Source organism: Leguminivora glycinivorella, chromosome 18, assembly GCF_023078275.1.
Source record: "Leguminivora glycinivorella isolate SPB_JAAS2020 chromosome 18, LegGlyc_1.1, whole genome shotgun sequence".
Taxonomy (NCBI): Eukaryota; Metazoa; Arthropoda; class Insecta; order Lepidoptera; family Tortricidae; genus Leguminivora; species Leguminivora glycinivorella.
Genome location: NC_062988.1, coordinates 7538813 through 7564571, shown reverse-complemented (window position 1 = coordinate 7564571; position 25759 = coordinate 7538813). Strand labels below are relative to the sequence as shown.

Below are 25759 nucleotides of genomic sequence, written 5' to 3'. Positions count from 1 at the left end.
ATAAGTGTGCCGTTCAGATTTGAGGAGTTCCGTTCTGACAGTCATCAGCAGTTCCACTGCACCAAATGTCACTGTTCTGGACGTAAGTGCATGCTGTTCTTATAAAAATACCAAAGTCACTATAAGTGTGGCGTTCAGATTTGAGGAGTTCCATTCTGACCATCATCAGGAGTTCCACTGCACCAAATGTCACTGTTCCGTACGTAAATGCATGCTGTTCCTTTAAAAACACAAAAATCACCATATGTATGCCTTTCAGATTTGAGGAGTTCCCTCGATTTCTCCAGGATTCCACCACCAAAACTGGGTTCTGAGAAAAATGGTACCAATCTGTATGCATATACATTCAATCAAAAAAAAATTTTCAAAATCGGTCCAGTAACGACGGAGATATCGAGGAACAAACATTAAAAAAAAAAACATACGGACGAATTGAGAACCCCTTCCCTTGAGATTTGGAAGGCGGTTAAAAAAACACGATCGGATGGAGCGTTTTTAAATCATCACTAGTTGCAAATTACCTGTTCAAGTACCGTATCTGAGACTTGCTATAAACGATCAATGAAAAGTTAAACGAGTAAACTGCCTCTCTAATTTTGCTATAAAAAGCCTGCAACACTACAAAGTATCTCGTTAGAAATTACCTGTTTCACTACAAGCTAGAACTCCATAAAGTCTTACTGCCTTTAAAGCTTTAAAAACCCTCCTAACCAAGGCAACTATCAGCCCTGCACGTTCCGGAAACGTATAAGCGACATTCGTAAACAAGGGAACAATTGCTGTTCACAAAGATTGCAGGGTAAGGGTATAAGTATGTCGAGTCTATCTGTGTATGTGTCTGTCTGTGGCATCGTAGCTCCTGAACAGATGAACCGATTTAGACTTTGTTTTTTTTTTGTTTGAAAATTGAATTACTCGGGATTGTCCTTAGCCATGTTTGATGGAATCGGTCTACTGAAAAAATGAAAATGAAAAATACGAGTATTGATTCCTTTAAAAACATGCCATTTCATACACGTTGCCAAAGATCTCCTAGTATAGGTATTATTTACCTATGTCAGGAGATATGTCGGGACTTTTCAAAATTTGAAATTTTGAGCACAAAATTCGCGAGTGTTGCAAGGTAGACCTTTAGCACCAAAAACGAATACAGCACAAATGGTACAGCTCAACTTACACCAGAAACAAATCACACCAAAACCAAATGTTTGGCGAATCAGTCTTCAGTTTCTAAAGCAGCTCAAAGCGCCTGTGGGTACACGGCGGTACGACCATTTGCGTGGAGCCCGGGGCTTTCTGCCACTTTTGATGTGACTAAAGCTGGGGAATTGTTTTAAATAATAAAAAGGGCCAGTTTTGTATTTTTATCGTTACGGGGATGTCACAGCGGTTTGGATCAGGGGACGGAGTTTTTGGAATGGAATTGATTGATAGAAAGCTACTTTTGCTGCTGAACACAAATAGTTATTTTACCTGCTGCAGTATTCCGGCGTGATATTCTACTACACTTAATAAGTTAGTATCAAAAATCCAGGCAGTACCTATCATACTTGTGCTTGGTCGAATGCTTATAGTGACTCTGGGGCACTTCACCCAAGGCGGAATTCGTTGGAGGTGTTAGACTGTAGTCTTTGAATGGTTAGTCCGTCATCGCACCATGTTTAATAGTTATTTGTTATACAAGGGGGCAAAGTTGTATTTTAAGGCCGAGTGTGGAATTGAAAAACGAGCAAGTAAAAGGATTCTATAGTTGAACCACGAGCGAAGCGAGTGGTTCGAGAATAGAATCCTGAACTTGCGAGTTTTTTAACACACGAGAAGTAAAATACATTTGCACCCGAGTGTAACACAAAACTTTTCCCCTCACTATAGCGAGGAAACTACAACGCAAAAAATGCGTTTATCACTGCTTCCAGTAGTTCTACAAGTGGTAAATCATCATTATTACTAGATTCACCTACTTTTATCAATTTTAAAGCAGTAATTTTGACTTTATTCAAGGTCAAATTACTTTACCCACTAGTGGATAAAATGCGTTTTTACCCGCTGGTATTAAAGGACAAAACACATGTTTCCGAGCTAGTGAGGGGAAAAATCCTTTTTCCAACGTCAGAAACGCGTTACTGCATTGTTGTCGCAAATGTCAAGAAAGCATTTCATCTTGACATCAATCTATAGAATTTGATGCAAAAAATGACAAATAAAGAACTACTTAGTTCGCGACATTACTGCATTCAGTCTGAAAAACACCTAAGTACTTATACATAGCACATATACTGTATAGGTGCTATCAGGGAGTCTCGCCGAAAATAATGGATTTTCATTTGTTTTGACAAATATAAACAAACAACTCGGCTCCAGTGACCTAAATTAATGCTATTCCACAGTGTAAACAACATAAATAATCATCCTTCAAGGTCAATGGGTATCACATTTCACGTTTCACGTGCCACTGAACTTCGAACATCGAAACTTGAAGATTTATCTCTGTTCGTCGCATGAATAAGCAAAAGAAATGGAGGAAAAGGCATTCTGGCACCGCTTCCCAATAAAAACGTAGATTTTATAAAAAAAAATATAGGCGACAAGATAATACAAAACATTTAAATTAGGCTAATTTTTGTATTGATAAGTTTTGGGTGTGTTTCAAATCAAATGTTTAAGTAGTACCTTTTAACGATTTTATATTTATATTTTCCAATCGATTTTAAATCGAAGTACAAACGCGCTATTAGCATGCAATGCTAATGCCATTTGAAGTTAACTACCTAAGCGATGACAAGCCACAAGCAAAGTACTTAACTAAATAATTAAAATTATGAACCATTTATTATTTTTCGTTAAAATAAAATCGATTATCCATTTCGTTGAATCGATTCCCAAGTGTATATTCCTGCTGTCAATGTCAGTGAAGACACTTGTCACTTTTGACAAGTTGACAGTTTAAATCAGCTGGTGTCGGTGCCGGCGATTTCCTCGAGAGATCGATATTCATTTTTTGTAAAAAAATTGATTAAAACAAATAAACCTTGTTTTGGAATTTTGACCACATACGTGAATGTGTTTTTTGACGGTTTGAGACATGAAATTTGTGTTCTATTTTGTAATCTTTTAATTGTGCGGTAATTGTTTACTAACTTGTTCATGTAAGTACCTACAAGTATAATAATCACTACATTACATACATATATTAGTACATTTCGATTTACAAAAAAATTATAGTTCTTGTTCAGTTAGTCAATAGATTGACAGAAAAAAAAGCATAAATAGTTCAAGGCAAAGATTAGGTTATTCATTTTGGTATTAAGTATTTCAGAATTAAAACTACATTCAATTGTTTTTATGTTTAAATTAACCTTTTTATCTAAGGAATGTATTTCCTGCAGTAAAATAATTTCATTTAATTACATTTTATATATACCTACCCTACCTACATCATTTCATTTATTGCTTATATAAACAAGTGGCACACAAACTTGAGTAGTTCATGTGCTCTGCTTACCTCTTTACGGGATACAGGCGTGATTCTATGTATGTATGTATGTTATACTTTGCCTAGCAGTGGGTACCAATATGGTGGAAAAAAAAAAAAAAAAAAAAAAACTTGTGCTTCATATTAATCAAGTGAATATACAACTTCAAGTATTTGTATACAAATAGTATTTGATACCTATCTGATATGATGATAACATTTTGATTCAGATAATGGCGGGCAAGGCTCCAGTGCTCGAACTGAATGATGGGAATAAAATTCCAGTTGTTTCTTTGGGCACCGGGAGAGGGACCGCAGGACATGTAAGTTTTAATATTTTGACTGACTCAAATCTTCCCACAACTTTCAAAGTTTATTAATAAGATTAGTTTGTAAACGCTGTGTTTTTCTTTATGATGTACATAACTACATAATGCTTTCCCTGTTAAACTAAATATACATAACCTTTGGACATAAGAAGTACCATTGTAACTCCAGAGAAATTTTGGAAAACAACAGATATCTACTTTCAATATCCTAACCACAAAATTAAAATTTTGGAAAAACCCCCGACCGTGACATAGTGGACCGATTTTCATGAAACATGGCTAAGAACACTCCCAACTAACTCAGCTTTCAGACAAAAAAAACTAAATCTAAATGTTCATCCGTTCGGGAGCTACAATGCCACAGACAGACACACACACACAGACAGACAGACAAACAGACAGACAGACAGACGGACAGACAGACAGACACGTCAAACTTATAACACCCCTTCGTTTTTGCGTCGGGGGTTAAAAACTATAAAGTGTTGATTCTGTAGTTCTTAAAAAAAATATTTGGAATGTTTTCCCCAAATGTATTTTTCTCAGGCACCTATGGATGAAGTTCGCCAAGCTGTGTTCTGGGCTATCGAGCAGGGTTACCGCCACATAGACACTGCTGCCTTCTATCAAGATGAACCAGAAGTCGGACAGGGCATCGCTGATGCTATAGCTAAAGGCATGGTCAAGCGGGAAGACATATATGTTACTACTAAGGCAAGATACATTTATTTTTATAAGCTCACTTAACCATAATATTATATAGGTGAGTAAACTAGGAACTATTTTTTTTTTTTAATAAACGAGACTGGCTTGACATCTAGGTATATGTAAAATTAATTTAATCTAAACTCAATACTCCCACTAATTTTACATATCGTTGCATCACGCCTGTCCCAACATATTCAAACAAACAAAAAAAATACACTTCTATATTTGCTTAACTAAGTACAAGATCTCTGTTCACACAAAACTTTTGTAAAGGCAGAGCTTTTGTCAGAAAATCAGCTAACTGGTTTGAGCTTTGAACATACTGAATTTTTAACAATCCTTGCTCTACCTTTTCACGGATAAACTTATATTTAACATCAATATGTTTTGATCGTTGATGAAACACAGGATTACTTATTAATTTTATAGCAGCTTGGTTATCCACCAACAGTAACATATTATTCAGAGATTCACCTAAGTCTAATAAGAATTGTCTAAGCCATAAAAATTGTTTTGTGGCTTCACATGCCGCTATGAATTCAGCTTCCATTGTGGAAAGAGCAATGGTTTGTTGTTTTCTACTAGCCCATATAATCGGGCCATTATTCAATAAGAAAATATAGCCACTGGTAGATTTCCTCGATTCAGTGTCACTTGCATAATCTGAATCACAGTAACCAACCAGGTCTGAACTACCTTTGTACTCTATACCAATATGTTTGGTTGCTATTAAGTATCTTATAATACGTTTAACAGCATTTACATGCTCTATGCTTGGGTTATTTACATAACGGCATACAAGATTAACAGCAAATGAAATGTCTGGACGAGACACTGAGGCTAAAAACAACAATGAGCCTACTGCCTCTCTAAAAGGAAAATTGATTGTCTCGCCATCATTACTACAGTTTGTTAATGACACATTTGGGTCTACTGGTGTAGAGCAAGAATGAGCATCTGACATATTAAATCTTTTAATTATCTGCTCTATGTATTTGCTTTGAGTGATGTGAATGGAATGTTCATTCCTACTTATTTCCAGTCCCACAAAATAATTAAGATCTAATATCCTTACACAGAAATTTGTTTTTAAAGCCTCTATCACAAAGTTTAATGTCTCTTCACTTGAGCAAAATATGAGACCATCATCAACATATATAATCAACAATATTTTCACATTATTTATGTAACTTGTGAATACACAATGGTCAGATTCAGTCTGTGTAAATCCATAGGACTTAAGGAAATTGGTAAACTTTGCATTCCAACAGCGAGATGCTTGTTTCAACCCATAGAGGGACTTATTTAACTTGCAAACTTTACCATTTTCTACATTCACGCCTAGTGGAATTTCCATAAAAATTTCTTCTTCAAGCTCTCCATACAAAAATGCTGTTTTAACATCAAATTGAACAATTTTATAATTATGCTTTGCAGCCAAGCTTAGTAAGATTCTGATGGAATCATATTGAGTAGTCGGGGAGAAGGTCTCCGTATAATCTATATTTTTAACTTGTGTGAAGCCTCGAGCACACAACCGAGCTTTATACCTCTCAATATTGCCTTCTCGGTCCTGTTTGATATTGAACACCCATTTTGATGTTATAGGCTTCTTGCCATTTCCAGCTTCTTTGTCAACTATTGTCCATGTTTTATTATCCTCGTGTGCCTTAAGCTCGTCATTAATTGCTTCCTTCCATTTCATTGCATCAAAACTCTGCATTGCTTCCTCATATGTTGAAGGCACCGGGTATTCAGTAAAGTTAACTTCATCGAAATGAATATTCCTCCTAGGTCGCAACAGTATAGGGGATCTCACATCAGGTATGTTAACTGTCTGACTTGGTTCAAAAGTAACATCATTTTCCTCACAACTTTTCAAACTATCATCTACAGTTGAAGTTTCGGCCCTGGGCGGAGTTGACGCTGGAGTCGAAGTAGTCTGAGGTCCTGAGGGAACTTCACTGTCTGACTCTTCTATTTCGATCAGAGCAGATTTGTTAACAATGTTGTCACCACAGGTTTCATCAAATATAACATCGCGTGTCACTTTTATCTTCTTGGTAGTTGGATCATACATTCTATAATTTTCATTTTCATAGCCAACTAGGTACATTTTATTACTTTTCTTTTCAAGTTTTGTTCTACATGCGTCAGGAACATGAACAAAACCACAAGATCCGAATATTCTGAGATGTTGCAGCTTTGGTTTTTCACCATACCAAATCTCAAATGGTGACTTGTCAGGTGTTTGTGTTGAGGTTGTCCTGTTCAATATGTACACTGCACATCCAACTGCTTCTGCCCATAAATTCATTGGCAGATTGCGACTGTAAAGCATTGAACGTGCACTTTCCACGATCGTGCGTAATTCTCTTTCAGCCCGGGAATTTTGCTGGGGCGTATAGGGTGCTGTGCGTTCATGTTCAATGCCATTTTGGTTAAGGTAGTGTTTAAACTCATTGTTCACATACTCCTTGCCATTATCAGTATGCAGGATGCGTATATTGTGACCAAACTTGTTCCGTATTATAGCATTAAATGTCTTAAAGTGTTCCAGCACTTCACTTTTATGCCTCATAAAACTTACATATAAGAAACTAGAGGCTGCATCTTTAAACAAGACAAAGTACACCATACCTTGAACAGACGATTCACTCATTGGTCCACAAACATCACTGTAGACTAGGGCTCCAGGGCTCTGCTCACCTCGGAGTGAAGTATGGAATGGGAGGCGACTTTGTTTCCCATACATACAGCCTTCACAAACAAATTTTTCATCACTTAAGTCTTTACACTGTAGAAGTCCATTTTTCACCATTTTTTGAATTTCTTTCACATTCAGATGCGCAAGTCTTTCATGCCAAACTCTAAGATTGTTCACAGGCGCAAGCACAGAATTACAACTAGCACTTTTCACAACTTCAAAGTTCATCACATATAAGTTATTACACTTTTTGGTTGCACTCAATACCACATTATTGTCTTTGTAAATAAGAGCAGAGTTGTTTTTCTTTAGTATAACATAGTTATACTGCATTATGGTACCCTCTGAAAATAAATTCCTTGTTAATTCAGGTACCCATATAACATCTCTCAGTATGTTTTCCTCCCACTGACCGTTCAAGCACTTCTTTATAAGTATGGTACCTATACCACATACTTTCAAGTTCTGTTTGTTTCCTAGTTTCACATATCTTTCGTCATCATCGCTGTACAGATCCAGTTTCATAAAGAAATCTTTTCTAAAAGTCATATGCACTGAAGCGCCGCTATCTAGCAGAAAAACATCTTCAGATTCTTCTGATAAGTTTAAGCATTGTTCCACATGAAATGCTAGCATGTTACCACCATTACTACCTGGCTTGTTATATGATTTCTTTTTAGATCTGCAATCTCTGGCAAAATGTCCTCGCTTGTTGCAGTTATAACAAATGAAGCGATGACGTCTATCTTCATCATTGTGAGAACTGGAGTTCTTTTTCGGTCTAGCCTTTTCTTGTGTAGTGACCAGAGCTACATCGGCCTTCTCCTCCGCCGTCAGACTGGCTTCTTCATCCATCAATCTTGCTGTCAGGTTTGATAAGGTTTGCTGCGATGACGCCAAAGATAACCAGGCCTGTCTAATGGAGCGGTATTTCGCCGGTAAGGTGCTTAAAATTTTGGTTATGATGGCTGTATCACTGATCTTCTCATCACAATCTTTCAGTTGTTGGGCTAAGCTCTCCACCTTGGAGATGTGCTGTGCCATGCTGTCAGACGGGTTCATTTTATATTGATAAAACTGCTCGTGCACGATCATTTTATTGAATTCAGTTTTTTTTTCATATATAGATTCCAGTTTTTCCATAATTTGTAAAGCAGTTTTACAGTTTTCTACGAGTGCTATTTGCCGGTAATCCATGGCCGACGTCATTATGAACATCGCCAGGCCATCGCTCTTGAGCCATGATTCCTTATTAGTCTCGGGTTCTGGCTTACTTATATCAATGCCCTTCGCTCGTAGTGCACACTTTATTTGAAATTTCCATTGCCGGAAATTATTTCCATCAAAATGTTCCACGTTCATTTTGAGTCCGCCGACCTCCATGTTTATAGGTTATACATGTGAATTACTTTGCACAAATTTCACTGTACCTAGTCCACACAATGCTCTTTGTATTTTTATTAAACAGCTGGGCCCACAACCTATTATAGTTTGTAGGAAGTTGGTCGCTCTTTTAATAAAAATGCAAGAAATTCTATATACTTCAATTTATTGAACTGGTATTTCTATCGAAGAGATTCAAGAGAAAGTTACATTGACAGTGGCGCTAGGTGAGTAAACTAGGAACTATTTTTTTTTTTTTTAATAAACGAGACTGGCTTGACATCTAGGTATATGTAAAATTAATTTAATCTAAACTCAATACATAACATAGGTAAGGGTATTGGGTTGTTTTTGACCCACCAAGTTTAATAAAATTGGTTAAACACAAATTACAGACATATTTTAAAAACATAATTTTAAAAGGCCACTGATTTTTATGACACTTGTTCTTGCTTGTTATAAAAGTAGTACATGTAGCGACACCTAACTTTAGCGCTGACCGCTATTGTGCAGAAGTCAAAACAGGTCTCTCAGGGGATTACAGGGCTACGTGTCCCCATGCGCAGCTATCCCCCTAACATTTCACTCAGTGCTAAAGTTACATGCCGTCACTGTAACTCTTGTAAGAGTTTTATTTTGTTAATTTTGACAATGGTATATTATTAATATATGTGCGCTAAGGGATAGAAAGGAGAATTAAATAATAACTAAGTCAAAATTTTAATATTTCTTTCACAATTTTGAATTGAAATAAATATTAAAGATTACACAATAAGCTTGTTTTGTCAATAGGTCTAGGTAGGATACAGTCAGCATCAATAGAAACGAAACTCACGAAAAGTACCTAATATCCTGGCCCCAGGTCACGTGACTTTCCTAGAGCCAGGATGTTAGATACTTTTGACGCGACAACATGGTCATATTGGCATGTGGGGTTGGTCATGAACTCATGACCGAGCGTAATGAGAACTCTAATCTTAGGTTGGCATTTACGTATTGTTATAAATGTCACATTTCAGTTATGGAACGACAGACACGCCCAAGATCAAGTGGTTCCCTCGCTCCGGGAGTCCCTCAAGAGACTCAATTTGGAATATGTGGACCTTTACTTGATCCACTTTCCTATAGCGCTCAATGTAAGTAGTTCTCTCTTTGTTGTTTTCTCTTTCTTGATAATGTTTCGCGTATTCGACAGCGACATATTATGCCTGTTATAAAGCAGACGAGTGTCAGAAATTTGGTCAAAATTGAATTCAATAATTTAGTCAAATAGGCTTAAAAATTATGGTGGTTAAATATATGCCCCTGACCTATTAAGGGTTATGTTTCTAACCTAGTGCACCTCACTTCATAGCAATTACTTTGTCAAGTTCGTAAGACCCAGTAATGGACTCAGCACTTGGATTTTGGTCGGGCTGGGCTTAGGCAGGGTCCAGGGAGAAGGTTGTTTATGATGAGATTCTCCTTAGGAGTTGCTTAAGTATCATTACCCAACTACATACGTCTCTGGTTAGATCCAACTTAATCGTTTGCAGGCTGATGGTTCTGACTCCGATATCGACTACTTGGAAACCTGGAAAGGAATGGAAGAGGCAAAGAAGCTAGGTCTTGCCAAGTCTATAGGAGTGTCCAATTTTACCATAGAACAACTGGACAGGCTGATTGATAACTGTCAGATCAAACCTGCTGTCAACCAGATAGAGGTAATCATATAATATACTTAGGGCCACTTGCATCAACCGCTTAACTCAAGGTTAGAGGGCTGCCAACTGTCAAATTCCATATAGAATGGTAACCTCGGGTTAACCCACCATTTTTGGTGGTGCAAATGACCCCAAGTGACATAGTAATCACAATCAGTATATGTGGCTTTAGGGAATAGGGAAATCTGACTGGTTGAAAGAGGTAGTGTTATGTAATAGAAAGGGACTACATGATTTGACCTTGAACCGTTGTGAAACTGCGGTATTGTAGGAAGTCGCCTAGTAAATAATGTAATTTATCATTATGAAATAAATAAAACTAAACTAAATAAGCTTTAAAACCAATGAAGAGTAGCTGTGCAAAGGAATATACCTATAGCTAGAATCATTGGTAATAGATTTTTTTCATGGTGATTTAAACAACAGGTCCACCCAGCCCTAACGCAAGTACCTCTTGTCTCTCACTGCCAGAAGCTAGGGGTGGCAGTAATGGCATATTGCCCGCACGGATTCCTAGTTACCCGCAAATCTAAGGACATCCCGCCTCCCCAATTCGATGACCCTAAGCTTGTTGCTATTGCTGAAAAGTACAGGAAGACCACAAGCCAAGTTGTTCTGCGGTACTTGGTGAGTTTTTTAAATTCTAAACTCTGCAGAGCTATTTTGCTTCCAATTTTATCACTGTATCAACGTGGATAAGATATCTGTCAATCTCAGACTGATGCATGCTTGCAAGAACGTGACGGATGCTTTATCCACGTAGATAAGTGATAAAATTGTAAGCATCATAGGCCTGCTGATCTGTCTAGATGTTTTGTAAAGTCTTCAAACCTAACCTGAAACTCATTATCTTCCTTGCGTTGTTCCTGCATTGTTTGAATCTATGTCAGTAGCAAGCAAGCATACGGCCCGCCGGATGGTAATCAGTCTCCGTTGCCTATGGACGAATGCAACTCAAATGATTGAGGTAGACATTAGTTGCTTCTAACAACTGGCTTCTGACAGTTCTGACCTTCCAACCCAGAGGTTGACTGTTAGATTTAATGCAATTGGTCGCCAAATTCGGACTATAACGTGCAGTGTAATATTTTCTTGAATAAACAGAGGGTTTTAATTTTCTGGAAATTCCGTTGTTATGAGCATGTCAGAAACAAATTTTTTCATATTTCACAGCTGGACAGAGGCCTCATCATCGTCCCAAAATCCACGAACCAAACGCGCCTAGCCCAGAACCTGGATCTCTTCGATTTCAAACTAACAGACGAAGAGGTCGTCACCATCGGACAGTTTAACAGCAACTCAAGGGTCATAATACATCCTTATTGGAAAAATAACGTACACTATCCTTTTGAGAGAGATTGAGCCATAGTATGGGAGATCGAGGAACGTATTAACTATTAGTAAGCTCGCAACAGGACAGGTTTTTTAGTTTAAGTCTCGGGCTAACAAACGCGCGCTATTGTGATTTTGCTGATAGGGAATACAAGTAAGTTTCTAAAAATCTACGTTACAACAACTCGCCTCTGTCACAACTCACCTCGGTCTCCCCTAACTGAAGGACCAAAGATCAGTTGATAAAGATTTTCACTGCAGCTACTTGACACTTGTCTATATTTTTACTAATTTAAAAATAGCCTTCAATTTTCGAGTTTTTTGAATATTAAATAATTAATTTCATTATAGTGTGGTGTGATCATTTATTTTATACAAATCAATATGTATTTTTAAGAACCGCTAAGTAATGATTACTTTTACTTACATTTTATAATCTTAAGACAAGTACTCTTTGTGTTATACTCACATGCTCGTAATTCAGGCAGTACAGATGTAAAATGTGATGTTCTCTAAAGTTAAAAGTTACTGCGTTGTTGCTTTCCGTAAAACTAAACTTGGTCGTTTTGTTACAAAAATAACCTGATTATGTTTAATTGAAAATGTGGTACCGTTTTCTTGTGTGGGGAGTACATGTTATGTACCTAAGTATAAATGAAAATGTCATGTACATAATATATATAAAAATGTTTATGAACTACCTCTACACTACCTCTTCTATTAAGTAATAATTTCCAGGTAGAAATTATAAATTACACAATTTACAATCTTTTTATTTTATACTAACAGGTATGTAAATTAGAAACCTTTACACCAATATGTCCATAGACATGACTACTAATAATAGGTATTTATTTGACATGATTCAAATTTCCGCTGTCTACATGTTGTCTACTTACTTCCCTATTAGCCTCGTAGTTAAATAAATCCTCTCAAATTAGAAATACCTACCTAAAAACTGATTTTCTTTTACAACAATGTTATTGAGAAATGTCACCACAGGACATTGTCCTAACTTGGTATTCCATCGGCAAGGGAAACATATATTTTTACCTTCATTGATTATGTAACAGACTCCAGCTTTCCCACAAAAAAGTTGATTTATCGCCTTAGCCACTGCAGACTTAAAACTGTCACTTAGGAAGGTGACGGAGACCCTCTAAATGATTTAGCGCACGGATAGCCCCAAGCTCGCACAAAACAAAAATCCCTCGAGTCCCATTCCTTTCATTCAAAGAAACTCTTTGATTTATTGAAAATCCATTTTCCTGGGGCGGTATTTGCATGGAAAAATGGATACATTGTACTTGAGACCTTGATGAAATGAAGATCTATTTTCCTTGGAGACTTATTGTGGGATAAGCCTTTCTTGAAGCCCGAAGGCTCTTCGTTGGCTACGTTTAGATTTTATAAGAAGAAAGAAATTCTATGATTGTAATACTTTAGCATTTCACAATATTTCATGTAATATTTTGAACGATTTGTGTCTTAACATAAACACAAACATCACCAAACGAAACTCGTGCAACGCAAGTGAGCCACTCGTTCCTAACCTAGTAAATCCCTGGTAAATTTTTATGTTTTTTGAATTTAGGGCATACTCTTGGGTCGTTTTTCGTCACGTTCTTAAATTTGTCCGATTCTGCTTTCGTCAGCCATTCTTTATTCGTCACGATTCTCGATGGTCTTTCTCAACTAGGGATCAATTTTGTTGTTCATCTTTATCTTTATCCGTCTCGTTCTTTAATCGTCATAATCTTCAAATTACAAATCATTTATTCAGCAAATAGGCCACAGGGGCACTTTTACACGTCAATATACAAGTTGAACTGAAATTACCATTGATAATACTAATCCTAAGTTCTAACTAAAGTATTACGCTTCTACAATGATTACTTCTTTCGTAGTCTTAGTCCGTTTTCACATTATCCGATCCGATATCGGATGTCGGAAGGATTTCAATAGAAAAAATCAAAGATGGCGCCTCTAATGTAATATGGGATATTGGTCGACATCCGATATCGGATCGGATAATGTGAAAACGCACTTAGGTCGGTACCAACTTAGAATATGAGCAAATACGAAATGACGAAAAATTGAGAAACTATTGAGTCGAAATAAGAAAAAGGCCAACAACTCAATATGGTCAAAGACGATAATGACTGCAGGTTAAGTTGATGAATGAAGAATGGTTGACGAAAGCAGAATCGGACAAATTTAGGAACGTGACGAAAAACGAACTACAAGAAAAGCGAACTAAAATCTCAAAGTATTGGTGCTAGTGTCAGTCAAGATGAATATACGACATTAAATAAAGTGATTAGAGCTCGAACTGGCACTTAAAATAAACATTTTTTTTTCTAAAAAAATACCTTTTTGCTATGAGTTACGATGAGAGAGGATAGTTAGATTATGTCCGATAACGGCATCATCGAAATAATAAGCTAATTGTAAATTTTTTTAAATGCTTATAACTCTGAAAGTAGGCGAATTTCAGAAAAGTTTATAATTATGACATTTTACTTTTCTAATATGATGAGGAATACGCCGTTAAAATTATTCGGTTTCCTAATGTTACACTACCGTGTATAAGACACATTTCATTTCATTTCATTTATTTCATGCAAAACCATGGATACAAGAGGTGTAACATAACATAGATTAGGTACATGGTCACCCTGCAAGGGCGTAGCACTGTCTTATAAAAAACTAGCTTAAAACTAAAAACTTTACATGTACAATAAATAAAAGAATATCAAGCTGTGAAAGTATTACATTACTCGTACATTTCTTATTTTCCGTCAATAATTAATAATATTAGTTTACAATTTCCAACTTTCAGATCAAAATTATTACTATAAAAAACAATATTAAAATAAGTTAAATGTCTATGTTAATAAAAAAGTCAATTAATTAGTGCTAGAGCGAGGAAGCAAAATTGTCATCAAATAACTCAGTAATTGTATAATAGCATTTTGAAATAAGAGCACTGAGCTTAATAGGTACCGATTTACAACCATTACTTGGTCCGATTTTATGAGGAAAGCCACGGTATACTATATATATTTTTTCCCTAGGCATTGGCAATGCATACTTTATTCATTTATTTCAATGTTACAAACCGTCAGCGGCAGAGGTTAATCTTTCCGGAACTTGTCGCAAAAACATAATTCAATTTACGTGATAAGGGTCCGCCGATTGATCTCGACCATTCTGGATTTTACTTCCTTAATTTTTTATGCAAGTCTGATGAAGGTCCTGTACCTACCTAGTTTCATAGCAGTGAAAATATGTGAGTGCACGGGAAAACGTCCCACTTTTTCGATTGCTATAAAGCAACTTTGTCAGTTTATTCATATAAAGATACAAGTAGGGTATACTCGCCTCATTCGGTGACATGCCTAATTCGGTGATACAAGCTTTGAAGCACTATTCCGAAAGACGATTTTTGGTTGTTTCACCGAATTAGGCGTGTCACCGAATGAGGCGAGTTTACCCTAAATCTGGCCTTAATGGTAACCGACAAAATGGGACGTTTTACTAAACACACTAACAATTATGCGCTACCTACGTACGTAATTTTCTTTTCATCTTATTTAAATATAATAAGTGGGTAGTCAGGACCAGGTGCGGGTAGTTCGAAAAACTCGTACAGCTAGAAGATGTTGAAATATCTGTCCGAGACCACGGGGACAATGCCGTCCTTGAAACGTCGGAGGTTAGTGTTTAAAACATAGTGTTTAAAACATAGTAAATACGCGATTAAGTCCCGTTTGCAATTTTAAATATGTTAAAATCGTAAAAATCGTGAATGTTTGAATCAGTATTTAAATATTGTCACACACTCAGTACAGTACCTGTTTGTGAGTAGGTATGGATTATGGAGTAAGCAGAGTACATGAAACTGTATTCAGTAGCACACTTATCCATTGGGGTTGGAAGAAAACGAATATGTTATATTGCAAGCACAGGTTGCTTTGCTAGCCTATCGCACACCACAATTGAACCCATATCCCGCAGTCGACATTTACGACACCCGCGTGAGGAAAGGAGGCGATGGAATTCTTTACACAATTTTTTTTGTGTTTTTCAATACAGAGACACGTTATAATCGCGAAACATTTTTGTAATATTAAAAAGGTGGTTGGTATATAATAGTATATCCTGACTGAAGACATAAGGGTCACTTGCACCACCCGCTTAACTAAAGGTTAGTGAGCTGTCAACTGTCAAATATATAAAATGGTGAGTTAACCTCTTGTTAACCCTCCATTTTCGCTGGTGCAACTGACCCAAAGGCCCACTTGTACCAACCAACTTAACTCATGGTTAGTGTGCTGTCATCTGTCAAATTCCATATAAAGTGACCCTAAGAGGGCCATTTGCACCAACAAAAATGGAGGGTTAACCCCATTGAGGTATATGTACTACGTACTAGAGGCGACGTTGCCAAGCGAAAACACTGCACATGCTGACAAATGCGCGGGGTGGGGGGAGCGGCAATTTACGCATAGAGTAGGTCCACCATCAGATGTGACACATTATTATTATATTCTGCCTAACGGAAATTTTACATTTTAAAATACGGCTATTCTAGTCAAAATGATTTATTTATTTACAACTTAAACAATACAAATTAATATAATTGTGCTGTACTTATCTTCTTCTTTAAAATACAATGAATGAACATATATATGTGTTGGACAAAGTGTATCCATTGTTCCCTTTTTTTCATGACCAGATCAAAGAAAACTGCAAAAAGTGAGCGTGCTAAAAATACAATTTCACTCAAAAAATATTAACAATCAATAAACAAATAAACTTTTTTTATATTATAGTAACATAATTCATGAAGTAGTAATTAGTTACCTAATAATATTCCAAATAGAAATATATATATTTCGCAAATATATTAGAGGTGAAACACTTAGTAGGAACAATGTAAATGGCACATCTGCGTAGTCTATGATTGCGTCACCAAAATGGCGGCAGTCCCGCTCCCGCTCGCGTATTTGTAGAATATTCAATCTTAAAATATTATAGACGAGTTTTTTGTTTAATTTACCGATGAAATGTCACACCTTGACTTTTATTTGATTTTTTCGAGTGATTAGAACAATTTTAAGCACACAAGAACGCATTATTCACGTGGAAAGTAAATGCATCACGGCATATCACTGCACTGCGAGGGCCTGGTGACGACTGACAACGTTGCGGTCCATGGACCGCAGTGGGGTGTGTAAAAAATTCTCTTAGCAGCGTCGCCTCTAGTACGTAGTACATATACCTCAATGGTTAACCCACAATTTTATACGGAATTTGACAGTTGACAGCCCACTAACCTTGAGTTAAGCGGGTAGTGCAAGGGGCCCTTACAGTTCAAGCAACAGAGGTTACGAACAGACATTCATTTTTTTTTTAATTATTATTTGGAGCCTGTTGTGTCCCACTGCTGGGCAAGGGCCTCCCCCCTCTTTTTCAAATCTTCCCGATCTCGGGCAGTTTCAGGCCAATTATTAAGGAAGCAATCCAAGTCGTCCCGCCATCGCCGGCGGGTCTGCCAGATCCTCGCGTTAGGCTGGGTTGCCACTCTGTGGCAATCCTAGCTCACAGCTCACTCGGCATGCGGCGGACGTGTCCAGCCCAGTCCCACTTCAGCTTGGCCGCTTGCCGAGCCACATCGACAATTTTCGTCTTGGAGCGCAGCGTAGTGTTCCGGATACAATCCATTAATTTTACGCCTAATATCTGCGCTCCATAGCTCGCTGGCAAACCCCGAAACATTCATTTATTTAAATTAATCTATCAAACACTAGACTGGCGTCTTGACTGCCAGATTAATCAAATCAGGACCGAAAATACTAAATTATTCATAACACCCTCATTTAGGTGGTCTTAGTAACCATTTCGTGTCATAAAAACACCCCTGATTACCACGGGACCCTTTTCATGATTTAATACGATTCCCCATTATTAAAAAAGTTTGTGACATTAGCGGTTGCGCGCTTCACACAAAAAATACCGGCCAAGTCCGAGACGACTCGCGTATGAAGGGTTCCGTACTATTCTATGAAAAGGACACAAAAGGACAGGTAGGTAATGATCTTTTGTACTCCGTCGCCGCGAGCACTCATGGCGATGATGGTCCATATGACTCGAAACTTGTCGCCAATCGCGGTATATTAAATACATCATCTGCGAAAATTTGAAATGTCTAACCAAGGATGATATAATACAGGACAGACAAAGTCCAGTACAAAAAAGCGTACCCCTGAAATGTATGGGCCTTTTGTAAATCCTATATAAATCATCCTTGGTCTAACTATCATTGTTCATGACTTGCAGTCTGGTGATCGACGGACTGATAATAGGACACACGGACAACGGAGTCTTACGCCGTGTCTTGCGTGGGCGACGGTCGCGCGACTCATCGCATCGTCTACTTCCATATCGATAAGGTTTGATTTCGTATGCATCGCATCGCCGTCGCGCGACCATCGCGCGACCGTCGCCCACGCAAACCACGGCGTTAAGGGTCAGTTGCGTCAAACAGTCTGTTACTGAATTTAGATTTTTGAGATTTTTTGTACCTAAGTGTATTGCCATTAACTTCTGATGAACATTGAGGTGTCTGTTAACTGTGGTTAAAGCAACTGGCCCTTAGTAATAGGAGTCCCCTTTGTCGTAGTAGTAGTAGTAAACACTTTATTGCACAGAACAAATTACAAGTACAATAATGGTTATGTACAAAGGCGAGCTTATCGGATCCCTTTAAGGGATCTCTTCCAGCGAACCTTAGAATAACTGAGAGAGGAAAATAAGAGATGGTAGATAAACACAAACTACCTATCAACATATATTTACACATAATTATACATCCCTACTCTAAAAATGAATACAATACGTATAAATACATAAATAATATATATTTATATATAAATTGTCTACGGAACCCTAAAAGGCACCGTTTGCGTACGCGGTTTTTAGGTCAATTTTGGGAATAAAAGGGTGGTGAGATTAATTTGGGGCAGTAAGGGACTCTTAACTTTATAAGCCTTAAATGGCGCGTTGTGTTTAATAGCGTCGTGGTTTCATTGAACGGAAACACTTAATAATAATTACGTTCACATGAGGCTTTGGGGACTCTCTAATTTATCGCAATTTGTGGGCTTAAAACGGGATCGGTGTAAAAAAGAAAGTATAAAGTAGGAAAACTGAATTGTACGTTGCCCGCGTTGTGTGATTCGCACTGCTAATGTATTTTTTCTACTCCCGTAGTGTTATTCGTCATTTATAGTGTCGTGCATAGATCTTTAAAACCCTACATGTCAGATGCCAGCAGGGGCCCGGTGTCCCGCGCACCCACGCATACGATATAGCTCTTAAAGCATTGTTAGGGAGCCTTTAATGGGTATAGCCGGGGGCTGGCGGCAGCGCGGGGCAGTGCGGGCGACAGGAAGAGGAGAGGCCGACGCGTCAAAATACAGGAAACAGTGTGAATTTCACAAAAGTTAAGAAAAAGTATTGTATTTAACTGAGTCAAAAAATACTCGTGGCGTCTTTATTAACAATTTTCGGCTTCGCTTCAAATTGTTACTCACGCCACTCGTCTTTTCTGACCTCACTTAAACGCTAGTTGCATAAAATACTATATATATGTGAGTGTGTTTACTGTTTAGTAAAACGTCCCACTTTGTCGGTTACCATTAAGGCGAGATTTACTTATAATATCTGGGCAACCGAGCTTCGCTCGGTTCTGTTTCGTATCCTTGACATGTGTCGCCATCTAGTTCAAAAATGAATAGTACCTACATCGAGCGAAAAAATTCTCAGCCTTAACAACACAACTACTCCACACGAGATGGCGCGCATTTCGCCACAAAAACTCAAATAGTGTATTTTCTATTCGTTTTAGCCTTGACCTGTGTCGCCATCTAGTGTTTGCAATAAATAGTATTTACATCGACCGAAAGAATTCTGTCTTAACAGTACAACTACTGCACACGAGATGGCGCGCGAAGAAAAACGCATGAAAACTCTAAAATTCGCGTTTTCCGGGACCTAAGGATAAGTTAGACCGATTTTTCACCCCAAAAACCCCCACATAACAAATTTCTGCGAAATCGTTAGAGCGGTTTCCGAGATCGTCAGTGTAAATAAATATATATATAAATAAATAAATAAATATACAAGAATTGCTCGTTTAAAAGTATAAGATTTCTATATGAATAAACTGACAAAGCGGCTTTATAGCAATCGACAAAGTGGGACGTTTTCCCGTGCACACTCACATATATTATGATATTACATATGGCCCTTGAGACATTGTACCAACCAAGGATGACCGTTCTTCGCTGTATTGCAATGCTTGTGTTTGTACCAATGCTGAATATTTATTGGTCACCAGTTACATCACACCTATTTGTGATGGTATGGACGCATGTATATCGTAAGTAATAATTGAAAATGTATTGTAATTTTTGTAAATCAGTATTTTTAAAACCGAAGTACGTGCCTACTTGTAGAAGTACAATTTATTTCCTGCAGCAAAATTCTAAAATAGTGAAAAGTAAATCCCGAAATAAAAGTGGTGAAGGCAAAATCGTCGAGCCGCTGTGTTGGCAGACGTGTCGCCTGGCCAAAGGGATGTGCAGTTATAGATATCGATATAAGGTACAGCGGGACAAATCTCCACTGGGGGGCAATTAACTGATCCATTTTTTCCATTATTACACTATGATGTTGAGTTCTACATGTATCCACTGAACAGGCCTACCATATATAACCACCGGTGGACATAATAATGCAAACATTGTAAAACATGGAAAAAATGTACCAGTTACATTTGCCCCCAGTCGAGATTTGCCCCGCTGTTACTTTACTAATAAGTGTAAACTAAAATAGGGTGCCACACACTAGAGTTTTTATTTTTATTATAAAAGTTTTTATTTTCCTTAAAGCGTCTACGCTTACGAGTCTCTCACGTTTACGCTCCATGAGCTGACTGCATTAAAATCACATAACCTTTTACGGACACTAATATAACCTCCAAATCCATATTTTATTATTGCTACAAATGAAAACAACTCGCTAGGCTATAAGCATTGTTATTTTTTCAATTCGAAGAATGTGGATATTAGATTAAAAAGCGCTTAAAACCACTTTTAGAAGTCTGTACCTCTAATCCTACCGACTGCGCCATGTAAAATATGTATTGAGACGGAGGAGTAAATAACACACGTAAGCTGGTTTTAAGACTGAATTGTTATTCATCTACCCACACATACATATGAAAGTATATTAAATGATATTTGTTTTCTTGACACCTTCCGCTTTAGCGAAGAATTCAAAGAAAATGTGTGTAACTTTTGGTACTAGTTAGCATTCACTTTCATCATACAATGAATGTCATATTCAGTGACTTTAAATTAAGGGTGAATAGGCATCTTTTGGGAGAGCTCACTCCATCGTAGGCCACGTCTTTGCCTTTGGCTAGTCTGTGACCAAGAGTAAGCCCATTTTTATTTATTAAAAAAAAAAAAACAATTGCTCAATATAGTAACGTAATAAAAAAAATATAAATATGGTATCGATAAAGAGTGTCCCAGCCCTATTTCCAAGCTGCAGCGACCCCGCGGCACTGGAATTAGATTTGTAAGCTATCAGCGGCGCCGGCGACGTATTACGATGGACTCTGGCCCTGACAATGAATGGATATTATGCTGTCTTAATGCATAGTTAGAATAAAGGGTAACATTTGAATAATGGAAATGGAAATTCAATTTTCGCATTAAATAATGCTTTGACGACTGTCAAAAACGTCGGATCCTTATAGCACAGACCACGGCACCTAGCTAAGGTGTCATTATTTTAGGTTCCGTGACGAATGAAAGGCTTGCTGGTCATTGAGGTATAATGTACTAGAGAGGACACGGCGAACAAAAAGTTTGCGCCACGAACATAAGTCCAGTGGACTTATGTTGCCTCAGTCAGTCTCTGCGCGTGGTGGGAGGAGGTTGTCTCTGACTGCACACAAATAAAATGAAAAAATGCCTTCCTGTGCTATAAGATACTGTTGAAGCCATACGAGAAAATCTAATAAAAGTGACGGTGTCACATTTCATCGGTTAGTAGACAAGCTATTTTGATCTAACTTAATTTAAGTAATTATTATAATGAAGGGACGGGCTCCTTAAACGCGATGCTATGGCCGCCATTTTGACAACTGGAATCATAGATGAATCGCGCAGACATGACATGTAGGTAATAAGGTATAATAATTGTGATCATATTCTGTTTTCAATATATAATATAAAAATATTTATTTCAATTTATAGTTTTGAATATTACACGGTTCTCGTATTAGAACCGTTTACCATTTTAGTCGATAATATTATACAATAAGCATGATTTTGAATTATTTCTGAATTCTCATTATTGACGAAAAATAGTGACAACAAAACTGAAATAGTATTTAATGCAACCGGTGTTAAAGGGAGGTAAAACAAGGTGAATGGCGCGATTATTATTCTGAGCGACAGAAACTTACAAAACTAATTTTATTCAAAGGAAATTAAAATTTATGAAAAAAACAATTACTTATTTTTATTTCACTGAGTAGAAATTAAATATAATACAATGTATAATAGTGCTAAAAGTAAACTACTTAGTATTTCACACACAAAGTATAAAACAAAGGTCTACACTAAAAGTGTCGCGTCTAGGTGGTCAAGTCTTACTCTATGACACGGTTCGCTTCACGCGCATGCGCCTCGCGCTGCCGCCGCTGCCGGTCGGCGCACAGTAGGCTTGTGTCGTTCACGAACTATGAACTGTTAGGAATAAAATCCCATCAATGACCGAAATGAACTGAATCTTTCCGTGGTCTGAGAATCGGTCTTTGCTCATTTAGTTCAGTATAGGATCGGCGAGCGCGAGCGGTTTGGACTTTGACCGAGTGCGTCGACTGCGTCGACCGAGAGCGAGAGCTATTTAGCAGAGCAACAAAAAAGTCAAGATTTCATATTAAACTTCGGTTACTTACAACCTTTCGGCCCGGAATGTTACTATCTGTGGGCTATTCGTATCATTTTGACACTATTCGGTCCCATTCGTTCTGATCTTTCCGACCGCAGTGGTCGCTGGTCTGGCTGAACTAAATGAGCAAAAGACCTAAAAGAGCGAACTAGTTCGTGGGAGCGATTGAACGAGATCGGAGCGCTCCGATCAACGAACGAAACGGCACAAGCCTAGCGCACAGAATATGTTCGAGTTGTCATTTCTAGTACGTAGTACATAGTAGTTCAATGTTGCTGGTAGGTTTGTCTCACTTGTGGAAGTTACCTACAGAGAGAGATAACCGTGTCATCCGATACTGTGCAAACGATTGCCGGATTGTCTAGGCCTGGGGGCCGATTTTTGAATCTCGGCCATTCGATTTCGTGAAATTCGTTCAATATTATCTCCACTACTAGCGATTTAAATTCTACTAACAGAATCGAAAATGAGTGGTCATTACCACTAGTTTTTAAATTACTAGCCGTCCTTTTTCATTACGTCGTTTTTCACAGACTTTCGAACGGCGAATGCGCGTTCGAAATTTAAAAATCGATTCCCTGGTCAGGCACCTTGAGACTCGTGGAATTTGGCGGGATCATAAATACTGCCCCAACTAAGAACTGGTAATTTCCACAGATTATTGCTGTCTGACCCTTGATCTAATCTTAATCTTGTGCCTATTTTAATTAAGAAATGCTGCCTGCTAGCATCTTTGGTGCCAGCCTCAACAGCATTTTTAGATTTACAATAATAATAATGCTGCGTGAGAGAGCGTGCGGTGCAGACGCATCATCGATTTATTTAAAAATATTAATTATTGGCGTGAGCAAAATTAGACCTTAACCCTTAAGACATTAAAGTTATTTTTGAACGAAAGTTACGCAGGTGTTAATTCTTTCCGTGGCTTAACAGGCATCAGGTGCTTATATCAGAGTTCACCGCAAGAACGGCCCGGTGAACCGAAATAATAAACCAACGGTTAACTAGTGTTTGACACAAGCATGAGCCCACCACCGTTGCAATCTCAACCGGATTTATCAAAAGTAAGTGAAATTGAGACAGATATTGATAATACTTCTATCCGTAAGAGAAAACGTTCAGAGAGCAATGATTTAAGAAGAGACATCAAAAATATGCGCGATGAATTGCTGGCACTACTTACAGAATTTACAACGAAACAAAATACTAAGATGGAAAGTATTGCGATAGACATATCCACAATTAAAGATCAAATAAATGTTATACAGCACAAAACAGATCATCTCATATTAGAACAAGATAAACTAAAAAAGGAAGTCACTGATCTCAAAAGTAGCGCCAATGACGCGGCTCAAAGAGTGGACTCAATCGAGGCAGAAGTACGAGATAGGGTGAAGAACTGAAGATAACTTCGGGCCCTTCTCTGACAGCGCCTACATGCGAAAATCTGTTGCAAGAAATTAATGAACGCTCTGTACGCGAAAATAATTTAATCATTATTGGTTTACCCGAACCACAGTCGGACGATCAAACTGAACGAACAAACTTGGACACTGAAGAAATTGTTAAGCTAACTAAAATTGTAGATAATACCTGTCCTAAACCAATAAACAATTTGCGGTTAGGAAAATATATGCCGGGCAAAAAAAAAACCTTTAAGAGCCACCTACGATGATGCTCTCACAGTTAAAACTATTCTTAAGAAGAGGGGAAAAATCGAAACAAATGACGTGAAAATATATACTCAGATAAGACTCAATATCAACAGAGGCAATGGAGGAATCTTAAAGAAGAATTGCAGACCCGTACCATTAATGGAGAGACAAACCTTACCATAAAATACATTAGAGGTATACCAAAAATAGTAGAATTAGAGTCAAAAACCTAATGGGTCATTTATAATAACAGGCATCACGTCACATCAGGCAAAATATGCAAATGTAATAATTAATTTTTAATTTCTAAGTTTTTAAGGTACTATAGTTTTAATTTTTATATTTTAATTGTTTAAGATTGTACATACTAGTCACTTTTTATTTATTGAATAAATTTATTTGATTTTTAAATATAAATATGTACTTATAATAAAATGAAATCAAATCTATTAAATGTAATATATATATATATATATATTAATAATAAACAAAATGATTAGATTCCATTAACTCTCAAATAGTCCTTACACCCTGGCGGGTGTTGCCTCTGCGTGTGTCCCATGATACGGGCAAGGGCAACATCCGCTCGGTGTACCCCTTTTACATTTCATTAAAGTGTCGAAAGGGCCTCTACGTGTTGGCTTCGGCCCCGCGCACGCCTCCCAAAGGTCCGGAATACCATTGTTCCGTGATGGGAAAGACAAACAAAATGAGTAAATAAAATTATTGGTAGCTAAGCAAATTGAAATTCACTTTTTTTTTTACGTTCAATAAATTAATTAAAAACATTTTAAGGCATTCCTACTTCAATAGTTATAATAATATAATCCTATGTATATGGAAACATATATCCAATATGCAACTATGTTACTAAAATAATAATTTACAAAATTTGCATGAAAGTGTAATGTAATAAATATAATTACAATTACAAATAATGTTAACTCTTTAAGTATGTATAAGCTAAACCGCTCGGTTACATCAACAATTAACTTTTGTGTAAAGTGCAGTTTAACCGGCCTCTTAGTTGTTTACCGCATCGGATTAGTTGCCACGGCGAGTTATTGAATGTTATTCTTACTGTTATTGCATGCTACCCTCTCTTACCTAGATTTATACAAAAACATTGTTTTCTCTGTAAGTGATTTATTGTAAATCTTAAGAGAAATAAATATCTTAAACCATAAACCATAATAGTCGTATGCTTAATTTAAGATTCATGTTTTCGCGTTGAAGTCGCAAGCGTCCACGGTAACTGTTTACAATCCAGTAGCCCGTTTGGCGTGTTTGCCACCATTTGGTATAAAATAAAAGCAAATAGAAAAATCCTCAACCAAACTCGTCAACGGTAGTAAAAACTGGTATTAAAAAACGTTATTTTCAATAAGCTGTTTGTGGGGTAAGCTTTAACATGATCGGGTTACCGATCGTTT

The 25759-nt window shown here is 37.3% G+C and overlaps 1 protein-coding gene across 1 annotated transcript; it reads left to right on the top strand.

The window, feature by feature from the left end:
* The first annotated feature begins 2935 nt into the window (after positions 1 to 2935).
* Positions 2936 to 12519, top strand: LOC125235960 (aldo-keto reductase AKR2E4-like). The gene is made up of 7 exons (XM_048142621.1): positions 2936 to 3146; positions 3703 to 3795; positions 4348 to 4515; positions 9619 to 9735; positions 10135 to 10302; positions 10729 to 10929; positions 11476 to 12519. The coding sequence occupies exons 2-7, from the start codon at positions 3706 to 3708 to the stop codon at positions 11662 to 11664; spliced, it is 933 nt and encodes a 310-aa protein (XP_047998578.1). The 5' UTR covers positions 2936 to 3146; positions 3703 to 3705; the 3' UTR covers positions 11665 to 12519.
* Positions 12520 to 25759: the final 13240 nt, after the last annotated feature.